The sequence below is a fragment of the Sebastes fasciatus genome, chromosome 12 (genome assembly GCF_043250625.1).
Source record: "Sebastes fasciatus isolate fSebFas1 chromosome 12, fSebFas1.pri, whole genome shotgun sequence".
Taxonomy (NCBI): Eukaryota; Metazoa; Chordata; class Actinopteri; order Perciformes; family Sebastidae; genus Sebastes; species Sebastes fasciatus.
This window is the reverse complement of record NC_133806.1, coordinates 17,570,130-17,582,197: the sequence shown is the minus strand read 5'-3', so window position 1 is coordinate 17,582,197 and position 12,068 is coordinate 17,570,130. Positions and strand designations below refer to the sequence as shown.

General features: G+C 44.0%; 1 protein-coding gene across 2 annotated transcripts; it reads right to left on the bottom strand.

Moving 5' to 3' along the window:
- Positions 1–201: 201 nt before the first annotated feature.
- Positions 202–11,383, bottom strand: tex10 (testis expressed 10). Of its 2 annotated transcripts, none has more exons than XM_074653737.1 (16): positions 11,246–11,383; positions 10,228–10,428; positions 9,934–10,121; positions 9,501–9,827; positions 9,195–9,407; positions 8,679–8,931; positions 8,484–8,596; positions 7,233–7,480; positions 6,873–7,008; positions 5,883–6,052; positions 4,191–4,368; positions 3,099–3,321; positions 1,781–1,861; positions 1,454–1,638; positions 1,094–1,304; positions 202–689 (listed from the first exon to the last, which is right to left on the bottom strand). In XM_074653737.1, exons 2-16 carry the CDS (start codon positions 10,408–10,410, stop codon positions 567–569), a joined length of 2,832 nt encoding a protein of 943 aa, XP_074509838.1. In that variant the 5' UTR covers positions 10,411–10,428; positions 11,246–11,383; the 3' UTR covers positions 202–566. The 2 variants fall into 2 exon arrangements, with proteins under 2 accessions (XP_074509838.1, XP_074509837.1); XM_074653736.1 differs by having other exon boundaries at positions 11,189–11,356.
- Positions 11,384–12,068: the final 685 nt, after the last annotated feature.

Genomic DNA, 12,068 nt, shown 5'->3' with positions numbered 1-12,068 from the left:
CAACAGACTGGACTCTAAGTGCTTTCCCTCTCAAGAGAAAGATGTATTTCATAACTATGCAGTTTGTATTTACTTTAATATGCATTTGCACAAAAATAATCCATCATGTGTCCATTTTAGTTGTACCTGAATGTTTGTTTTTTTATTGTATTATAAGAAATAAAATATAAAATAAAATAAAAATTGACACAAACGGCAGCGCACTTGGATTTAACTTTATTTAGCCTTTTCTTCCTTTTTTTGGAGTATTTTTTTTGTTTATATCAAAAGTCGCCAAGTGCCCCAGTAAGCACTGGACAACGTTCAGCAACAATACACTGAAGAGGCAAAATGAAGACAAACAATTACCAGGCTAAGAATGAAGCAATAAAGCAGCTTAAGACACAAAAGACTGGAGCTTGTAAAATGAGAATGTGGGGGAAAAATTTATGTCACTCCACTATGTTTCTGTCTGAAAGTTTTGTTGTATGTACTCTTCACGTTTGTGCTCGTGAGTGTTTAGTTTGTCACAGTAAGGTGAGAGGGGCGAACTGAGCAACACACCAGGTGGCGGTATGGCGGGTGCGTCAGTACATGTCTCGAAGGCCCAGGTTTCCACGGCGAGCGGAAGAGCCGTGAGCCACGGTGACGCTGTAACAGTAGAGCAAGTCTGTCAACCACTGCTCCCTGGTCGCACCCCGGGAATACCTCTGAAACACATACAGAGAGAAATCAGGTGAACATGAGAAGTTAACATACTCTATGTAGAAAAGCCTTCAAATCATCTATCCATCCATTATCTGTAACAGCTTATCCTGTTCAGGGTCGGGGGGGGGGGGTGGGGCTGGAGCCGATCTCAGCGGACATTGGGCGAAGGCGGGGTACACCCTGGACAGGTCGTCAGACTATCACAGACACAGACAACCATTCACGCTCACATTCACACCTACGGGCAATTTAGAGTCAACAATTAACCTGCATGTCTTTGGACTGTGGGAGGAAGCCGGAGAAAACCCACGCCAACACCGGAAGAACATGCAAACTCCACACAGAAGGGCCCCAAGCCGGGTTTAAAGCCTTAAAATCCATCCCTGTGAATTTGAAGTGTGTTTACCGTGAGGTGTTGTATGATCTCTTGCAGCAGAGTGGCGTTGGCCAGCAGCTGGTTGTGGAGCGGCGTGTGCTGCAGCAGCATCGACAGGATCTGCCCGAGCTGTGGCAGCTCCTCCTCACTCAGATCTCCAACACGCATTAACTGCAGAACCATTCGCAGCAGGCGAGGAACGGTGCTCAACGCCGACACACAAGCACCCCATATCGCCTCCCTGCAAATGTGACACAAATTAGCCAACTGTTGTAAATCTTTATCATCTGATAATGGCAAACTGCTTTTATTAAGGTCAAGATTTCATATCAACAGGAGATCCTTTCTGAACATAGATCAGTAAAGGGTTGTTAGGCATTCAACACGCACCTTTTGTGGTTGGTTTCGGTAGGTAACTCCTGCTCCAGGGTGATGAGCAGAGCCAGCAGGCTGAGGCAGCACTGAGACAAGAAGCGCAGCACGGGCTCAATGGGCAGGATGGACAGGTCCAGTAATTTGGATACAGCTCTGAGCAGCCCGGCCGCCATACTGTCAGGCACCACCCCTAACTTGGTCTGAGACACACGTAACAAATACAGGATGTTTGTTCAGCACCATGTTTTCAAATAAAGACAACAGCAGTAAAGCACAGAGTAGTTCAAGGAATAAAACAACTATGATTAATGTAACTTCCTGCTTAAAACTGTTTCCTCTTACCAGGTATTTGCAAATGCCGTTTTGTAAGATGTCAAAGCACTGAGACTTTGAACCCAGAGTTTCCAGACAGTGGCTGACTTCCTATGAATGAAAGAAAAGAAATTTCATATCAAACAAGCTTTTTCCACTAAATTCCCTCGTTGATTCACTGCTTACAAGTGTGATAGAGAATAGGGCTGGGCGATATGGAGAAAATCAAATATCACATTATTTTTGTCCAAATACTGTAATGCAGCCATTAAAACCAGGAAAAGACAACATTGATGCCATATTACGATATCCAAAATCTAAGAAAATATCTAGTCTCAGATCACAATATCAATATAATATTGCTATGTTGCCCAGCCCTAACAGAGAATTCAGTAATGATATTACAGAAAAAGCTGTGTCTCAAACAGAGTATGTCTACATCCCTGTCTGGATGAAGTAAGGCCTTCACTTCATCGTTCTTTACCAAAGAAAAGTCACTAAACAGCATCTACATTTCATTCTTGCTGGGATGGAGACGGGAAGCCGCCACAAACTTTTTAAAAGTGAAAAATAAGGCTCAGTTTTTCCTCATTAACTTCAAATCAAATTCTCATTAGCTTTTATCAAATTGCGTGCTGAAGTGCAGCAGTGAGTTACGAGCCAGTGCGTGTCAGAACGGTGCACCTGTTGGCATTCTCGCCGTCATTAAAAACAATCCCGTCTCATTAGTCGAACAAGAGTTGACACGGTCCGTCCCTTAATGCCGCTCCACCCCCCCCCCTCTCGCCACCACGTGTCCCCTCCCTCCTCCTTCCCGCCACTTGCCTGTGATTGACTCAGACAGGGAGATGAGAGAGGCAGGATCTGAGGGCTTAATTGAGGAGCTGAATTAGTGATTATAAGCCCCCCACTTGCTCACACACTTGCCCCAGGGCAGTTACGTTAACTGTAATTTCTGTGCAGAAATGTCACACTCCCATCATGCCATGGGCTCTCATTAGCATTTGTGCATATCCGCTATGCCCGATAACCACGCATCTCCAACCTGCGCAACGCGATAAAGGTTCCCCTCACAGCCGTGGTGCCACGATAAAGCTTCCACCCTCTGAGCTCTATATGAGAGACAGAGAGGGACCAGAGGGGGACTGAAAGACCACAGCTGTGTCCAGAATATCAACACTTTTCAATTTTCAAAACAATGACTTTTCTTCCTTCACCTCCTAGTCCCCTTCTACATTCATTTTCAATGTTGCGTCCAAGTTTTTCCTATTTGGCAGCGGCTTTGTTAAGAGTTAGACTGTATGTGAGGTTTGGGGTGATTATAGGAAAGACTGTGCAGTGAACGCACCTCAACAACATCCCAGTGGTGTGTGAACTGCTCCAGCGGCGTGGGGTAGAGGCTGAGAGGTGAGAGAGCGGAGGGAGGCAGGATGCTCTCGTCGTCGGCCTCCTGCAGGGAGGCCAGCTTGGTGGACGAGAATCCCGTCAGAGCGGAGAACAAGAAGCTGATGTAGTCCACGTCCTGCAGAGCCGCTTCCTGGCTCCCGACCGACCAGCCACTCAGAGATGAACTAGAGGACACAATCAGTGAACACGGTCAACAATTATCAACTCAAAATCTGCGTTAAACACAAAGCTGGAAACATTTTTACATTTTTTGGGCACACCATTTCCATTAATTTCCTGATAACAATTTCCTGCTCATAAATTCTTTATCACATTCCTTATGATTATTCACGAGGTTTTGTGAGAGCATCATATTGAGGATAATGGTGCACGGAAATATAGTTATGAAATAAAATCTTCCTTGTCCCGAGGGGAAGATAGATCTGTAACAGTAGGAAATGCGAGTGAATAACAAGTGTGTTTTGTGAAGCCCGGGAGGCACATGCAGACCGAACTGTCTTTTCAATAGTCCATGACGACTCTGCATTCCAGCCTCCCAAAGAGCTCTTTGTATCATATCCATTACACACACATCCCATCTGAACTCAGCACTCCCTCCCCTCAAAATTTGCACAACACTGGCACAAGCAGAGGGCCAGACGCACAAACGCATACAGATACACACACCAGTACATGGAGAGGTAAGCTGTGGGTGTGTAACAGAAAATAAAAATATAAAAACTGTTTTTATTGTAGGTTGAATATCAAATATACCGAGCATTCACATCAGCACCTGTCAACAAGCAGGTTAGAAACCCAGAAAAAAATGCCAGGAATTCATTTGTGAAAGCACAACACTGCCATCTGATGGTGGCAGGCTAGAGTGCTTTGAGTGCCTTTACCTGATAAGTTTAACTGTTGGACTCAAAAAGTGAGGGCATTCCTGCGCTGTCAAACATCTCTTTCCAAAACAGGAGTGTCTCCTTTCACACACATGCCTATAAATTGAGTTCATGTGCCCTCTGCAGGTGTATGGGGGTTTTTTCAAGCTCACCGAAAGTGTACGATACGAATCAGAGAGGCGGTGAGGCCGGCAGACAATCGTCCGGTGGTGCAGCAGCAGCTCAGATTGGCCAGAAGAGTCTGGGGCATCTTGGGTAGAAAGTAGAGCAGCTGCACCATTCGTTGCTGGGACTCTACTGGTAAAAGCGCCACAACTCCTTCCTGTGGATCTTCACACACATACACATACACAAACACACACTTTTCGTGTGATTACACAGAGACAGCAATGAACTGCACCCTCTGGGGATACAAGATGAAGCTCTACCATGAAATTCAAAGAGACACCAGGAAAACCAGACTATGCTCGGACTAGTTATAAAGGGGACAGACAGACAGGCATGGCCACGACAGTGAGGGCTCAGATAATGTCTGTGTGCGTGGTGTTCAGTCTGTCTCTGACGCACATGCTGATGTCAGAAGCCCTCAGACAAAAGGAGTCTTGTGATGTTGAATCGCTGGCTCTGCAGCAGTTTCTATCCGGCCCCCTCCTCTCACGGCCCCCTCTGTCACACACCAGCCTAACTACCCGACAAGCCTCGGAGCAGTGGATATGTCCGGGCTTATTACCGCTTTCCGCCTCTGGTTGTAGTTCAGTTTTACAAAGTTATCTGGCGGGGGGGAAACATGGAGTTACACCGCCTCCTAGGGAAATTATGGTGCAACTTGTGGTTCATATTTCTGTTGGCTTAGTAACATTTTTCTCTTGGTTGCATTCTGTATTGTATTAAATGCATATGGAAATTATTATGTATTTTCACAAGTGTGAATACATTTATTTTTCATTAATTCAGTAGTGGTAATAAGAAACCTCTAAAGAGAGAGCGTGCTTTTACTGCATCTCCCTTTAATTAATCCTAAATCAGAAGCTAGACTGGCGATTTACCAAGCCAGATATAGAGCAAGACTACTATGACTCTCTTTGGGTCGAACGTTTCAAACTTTCAACCTCTGACCACACCCTGACCAGTGGCTGCAACATCAGGTATTTGCCAGTTGGTGAATGGAAAACACCTGATGGGGCATCGCTGACTGAGGTGTGTCCAGAGGTGCAACAAGTTTCAAACCACAAACATCAGTGCAATAGCAGTTTTTTGTCCAAGAAAGTTGGTGAAAGTTGGCTGTAGTATAAATCTGATCCTTATATCTAATATCAACAATTATATGTGATATCACAAAACCTAACTCTGCTGCTAGGATTTTGACTCGGTCTAGGAAACATGACCATATTTCACCCACCATGGCTTCTTTGCACTGGCTACCTGTTGCTTTTAGAATTGATTTTTAAATATTCTTGATAACTTACAAAGCCCTGAGAGCCTCACCCTAAGTTATTTATCAGATCTCTTATTGCCCTATGTTTCTTCCTGCACCATGAGATCCTCAGATGTGTCAGGGCTCCTAGACTGTGGAGATCAGGGCTGCAAACTCTGGCTAGTCTTTAAAAAAAAAATTTTTAGAATTGCTTTTCTGTGATTTTATTTATGTTTTATGGACTTTTTTTTAATTTGTTTTACTTTGTTTCTATGTGTTTATTTATTGGCTTTTAGTCCATTTCTTTCTCCTTGTATAAACGTGTTCTGTTTTTAATTGTAAAGCACTTAGTAACTGTGTTTTAAAAGGTGCTTTATAAATAACATTTATTATTGTCTCTCTGTTTGTCCGTTTAATTGAGTGTGCGTACCGTAGAGTCTGCAAGCGTGCGTGTGCAGACTGTTGAGCAGGTCTTTGTGTCTTCGAGAAGCGGCAGCCTGGATGGACAGGAGAAGTCGTGCAGAGAGAGCAGGGTTACGGTTGCCCAGCTGGGCCAACTGCACAGGAAGAGACGCCAACCAACGACACAGCACCTTACTCCTTTAGAGAGACAGAGGGAGGGATGACATGAAGAGGTGCACGTGAACCAAAGGTAGCCAGAGTTACAGTAAAATGTGCCAGGATATAAAGGCACAGTGGAAGGGTTTGAATATTAAGGGACAGTTTGTAGGATTTGGTCTCATCTAGTGGTGTGGTTGCAGATTGCAACCAACTGAGTATCCCTCCGCTCACTCCTCCCTTTCCAAGACTGCGGTAACATGAGCCATCGAGCGCAAAACCGTGGTAACACAGTTTGCCTCGCTCAGAGGCCATCCTTACCATATTAGCTCTACTTTAGGAGCAACTGCGACTGGTGGTACCACAGCAACCAATTGTTGCACAGACAAATAATGTAAATATGTTTTTGTTACATTCTTATAGGCCTAAAACAACATAAATAAGGAATATTAGAACACTGTGTTTCAACACCTAAGTGGAAAAATGTCTTTGTCATCCACTATATTTAAAAATAAGAATTATTCGTTTTCAGCAAGGGCACTGTCCTGGATGAATTATCTTGAGTAAGACATTATTTCATGTCGACTATACGCACATGATCCCCTTTAACCATTCCAGCATTTGACTGGATGAACAAACTGCTCCCTAAACAGTCACTGGTCTGTACTTACAACACACAAAAGCTGAGCTTGTGAGATGCTTATGCTGTTGTGCAAGAATATTATGTTTTCTACAACAAGTTGGATTTTAATTCATAAAAATCTAATTTAATATTCAAAACAGGTATTCTGCAATATGGAATCACTGCTGTGTTACGTTTAGCTGTGTAAATAGGTTGTTGAAAAACGATGGCTGAGGTTACCTCGCTATGTGTGTATGTCCTTGCTCTTGCAGGTAGAGCTTGCTGTAGAAAGACAGCAGCAGAGATCGTGTCTGGAGAGACAGCTGCCTCTGCTTATAGTAGATATACACCGCTGCCAACAGCTCCTCTGTCACTGCTGCACAAATACAAACATACATACAGATATCAATGTTCAAATTACATTAAAAATATATTCTAGTTCATACTAGTATCTGGATGTCAACCCATAATCTTGTCACTGAAATAAACACGTATATGTGTGTTCTGTGGTCTCTTCAAACTCTTGGAATATTATTGAATTCATGCTTTTGTGTTTATTAAAGTCAGACACACTTTCACAAATACGCAGCACATGCTTACTTTTGCTCCTCTGTGTGAGCACCATCTTCCACACGGTACCCAGCAGCATGTGGAGCTGCCGGTAGCTCAGTTTCACATCGCTGCCCAGAGTGTCTCGGACAAACGTCCTCAGAGGTGTCAGCCAGTCTCCGTCCGTCTCTCGGCCGAGTCCTTGCCTCTGGCTGAGTGATACCATGACCTGGCAAAGTGTGATGTTTAGGGCCAGAGGCTCCATTATCAATCCTGGGACGGCTGCAGTCTGCTTACTCCTAAAGGAAGGGCAGTGGGATTACAGTAGGTAGAGCTAATAAAAGTCTTCATAACAGAAGTTATGATTACAGATCCCAGGTAGTTTAATGATGATTCAAAACATTAAAGCTGCAGTCAGAAACTCTGAGCAAATATGATAAAAAGTTATTTTTATAAAACGGTCACTGACAGAAGTGCATGAGACAGATAATCTGTGAAAAAAATCATGTTCCTCTGCCTCCTCATGGGTCTAGAAGGGAACCCGCGCGTTGGGGAAACTCTCATAAGATGATTAAGGTTAGGCATTGATCTGGAATAGTTACGGTTAGGATAGGTCGTCGTGCAGCGAGAGTTTTTGCAAATTTTTGAGGAATTCAGAACATATTTCGATGTTGCGGGTTACCTTCTAGACACTACCCTCCTCCTAGTGCTCTTAATGGCATTTGCAAGATTTCACCACACCTGAATGAAAACAACCAATCAGAGTCAAGGAGTCTCTACAGCAACTGTCAATCACTGCACTCAAAACTCCGATCAAACTGTCAAACTAGGCAGAAAGTTTGTGACCAGGCCAACATGTTGAAAACAGTCTAGCCAGAACCAAGCTCCATCCACCGCCCGGAGCAGACTTTATCATTTTACAGCTTAACAGTACACTAAAATATGTTTCGGAAAACATTTGAGGCGAGACATAAGCGTTACAGTAACAGAATATTGATTCATATTTGATCAGCGCTGCCTGGTTTGACAGTTTGATTGGAGTCCGCAAGCAGTGATTGACAGCTGCTTCGGAGACTAGTCGGCTCTCATTGGTTGTTTTCCTTCAGGTGCAGTGAAATCTTGCAAATGCCATTATGAGCACAGGAGGACACAGGAACGTTTTTTTGACAGATTAGCTGTCTCATGCACTTCTGTCAGGATATAGTGACCGTTTTATAAAAGTAACTTTTTTCATATTTGCTTGCAAAGTTACCGACTGCTGCTTTAAGGAAGGGGAGAAGGAAGGATGATGATATTCCTTACCTTTTGAGATCAACCTTCTTTTTATGTTTGGGTGTGTCCCGAGCTCCATAGGGAAAGTTTTTCATGAAGTGCTGCTTAAAATCTCCCAGGTATTCTTTGTAGAACCATGCATCCTACAACAAGGACAACGCATTTTTAGTAAACCTTTCCTTGTACAAAAACGACTGTGTAATATTTGTCTGCTCCTCGCCTCACCAGTGCATCCTGGTGCTCCTGCTGTGGTGCCAGTTTTCTCAGCAGCTGCAGAATAGACAACACCTGGAACATCACTGACATGGCGTCTGGGGTGAGCAGGTGAGAGCCCTCAGTATTGTTCCAGGGACAGTCACTGGTGCTGGCTTCTACCCACACTTCTAGCAGAAGAGGCACCAGTGTGGCTGCAAAGCTCTGAACTGCCTCAGCTGAGTCCAAACCCTCACCCACTATGGGTCCAAGGTCCACCTCGAGTCTACAGTGAGAAAATAGAATAAAGAATATGTTTAACATGAAATGTAATTGTTTAAATTCAACTGAAACTATGTTAGTTATTTCAAAAATGCTCTATAACAAAGATGACGCATTATAAGCTCCGCCAATGGTTTGAAATGGTATACACTATCTGTCTCATAAGTGGGCGCGGTCATGGGGTGTTCACTTCCCACTTATTTGTTATGTCTTATGTTATGAAAATCCTGTCTCTGATTCCTATTCCTTGAGTTTGCAGTATAGTACCTGAGTCTAAAAGTGGACCGTGGAGTTGGTTTTGCTCCAGAATGCTCATACACCTTCACTCCAACCTTGCTGTAGGTGAGCTCTTCCCAGTTGAGATCCAGAGGTGTAAGCCTGCCCTCTCCACTGGAGCCAAATACTCCTTCAGTTGGGAAAAAATTATCACTTTCCTCCACTGGTCTTTCCTCAACCACTGCCTGCAGAAAACGTCCAAGCCTGAAATACAAGTGACACAAAACAAAAAGATAAGCAGCTGGAATTATAACTTAACTAAATCCTTCAGAATCTGTGTGCACATGGCCTTCCTACCTGAGGAGCACAGAGAGACGCCACTGCTGACTAGTCACAGCCCTGCTGAGGTTGACTGACAGTGCCCAGGTCCGTCCCTTAGCATCCTGGGCCTTTTTGGCTCCTCCAGAGGTTTGCCTGTGAGAGATTAATTCTAGGAAGTTAGTGAGGAGTACTGCAGGCCGAGCTGCTAGCAGAGCAGGGTAGTGTTCCAGCAACACATCAAGGATCTTCATGGCGTCCTCCTGGATGCTTGTCTCGATGTGGGTCATGGCACACGACAGGTGGGCGCTGAGGACGGGGAAAAATGGAGCCACTCGTTCTGCAGGCACAGACTGTGCGATGAACCTGGAACAATTTTAGACAGTTTAGCCCATGCTATTTAAGAAAGACACAGAAGCCAAGTGTTGTTTTACTGTGTTGTTGTATCCTGTATCACTTTAACTACACTAACCTGAGCACACGTGTAGCCGCCACACGGACGTTGCCATCCTTGTCTGTGAAAACAGCTGCCACTTCAGAAAGCAGGCGAGAGAGATGCTGCTCTAACAAAGAGGGGTTAAGGGACAGCAACTCTCTCAAACCCAACAAGGCACTATTTTTCACATTGGCATTGTGATGGTGGAGCTGAGACAGCAGGTCCTGGTGAAGTAGAAGGAAAACAGAGAAAATTGTAGTTTTCGAAAAAATTAATTTGTAGTGAAAAGCATGTGTTTGTTGACACGTGAAACACAAGTGAAGAGCTTACATTGATGCCAAGATGTCTGTGTGTGGTGGGGCCACTTGTGTCCCTCTTCAGCTGCTCAGTCAGATGGATTCCCTTTGAGCGGAAGCTGGTGTTGGTGGCATTATCAGCTTTGGGCTTCGTCTTTCCCACCTTTAACTTGACCTTCTGGAAGTCATCCTGTCTCTTCTTCTTCTTGGACTTCATCTCTCTTCAGTCTGCTGTCTGTAACCAGGCAATGCAGGTGAGATGAAGGAACAGATTGAGTGCATAATAATAAGAGAACCATACTGACCACTGGCATATGTTTGGACTGGACGGCTGAAGTATTAAAACATAGACTGTAGTGAATTGAATTGATTTCAAAAATACTCCTGCTGGTTTACAAAGCACTAAATGGTTTAGGGCCAAAATACATTTCTGATCTTCTGCTATGTTATGAACCATCCAGACCTCTCAGGTCATCTGGATCAGGTCTGCTTAGTGTCCCCAGAGTCACAACTAAACATGCAGAAGCAGCATTCAGTATTTATGCACCAAATATTTGGAACAAGCTCCCAGAAACCTGCAGGACCAACTCTGACTTCTTTTAAATCAAAGCTTCAAACTTTCCTGTTTGCTGCTGCTGCCTTTTATTAAACCAGATAATGATCTTATACTGCACTAGAGCTTTTACTCTTGTGTGTTGTACTCTATTTTAGCTTCTATCCTAGCTTTTATTTTTAGCTTGTTTTTATTTTCTAATCTTTTATGTTTTTATGACTGTTTTAATTATGTCTTAATGTTCTTTTGCACTTTGTCGCAATGTTATTGAATGACCATGTAAAGCACTTTGAATTGCCCTGTTGCTGAAATGTGCTTTACCAATGCATAAAACATAACAGCTGCACCTGTATAAACGTTAGCTAAGCTAGCTAGCTGGTAGCTAACTGTCTGGTACCATGGTTCAGCATCATGTATGACAGCTCTTCTTTATTTTACTCACCTACCACAGGAGAAAAGTCTTGTTTACACTGTTTATACAGCAACAACAAACACTCACTCGGTGCCTACAGCTAAAGAGTAGCTCCCTGCTAACAGCTATCAACACATGAAGCAGAACATGTTCAGTGTTCAGTCTCGTGTTGATGCCTCGGGTCCTCTGACTGGTGATGCGTCGTCGCGAACGAGTCGGCCCAAAAAGCCGGCTCTTGTAAGTGAACGATAAGAGCCGGCTCCCGTCCAAGAGCCGTTTATTTTATTATTTTTTTTATTTTTTATTTATCCAAGGCAGAATGATAGGACGATCTTCTCTGCACCACGGGCACTCCATGCACTGACTGTGACTGAATCTTGTGTTAATGACGTCCGTGCGACCAATCAGGTGATGAGAGACAAGGATTATACGATCAAGCATGGAGGGGCGCGGGGGCAGGGGTGCACGGCGCGCTGACAGTCTACAGGTACAGAGCAGGAGGGAGAGGAGGAGAGAAAGAGAGAGGAGTCGGTGCGCGAATAGCAGACAAGATGAGTGAGTCGGAAACGAAACAGCATGCAAAATTATGGTATTCTGGAAATTATAAGGTTTAGTATAATTATATTGAATAATTTAAGTGATATATCTGCACACATACTAATCATAGGTCAAAACAGCGCTAGATTTGGCTGAATTATAAAACGGCAGAAGTGTTAAAATGAAGAGCCGTTTGGGAGCCGAAAGGGCCGTCTCTTCTTGGTGAGCTGAGTCGAATGATCTGGCTCACTAAAAAGAGCCTGAATCCCCATCACTACCTCTGACTTTGTGTACAACGTAACGTACGTAGTGACCGTTAGACGTTCAGAGCCCAACGGCTGCGGGGCTTACAATATAAACTATATATATTAGA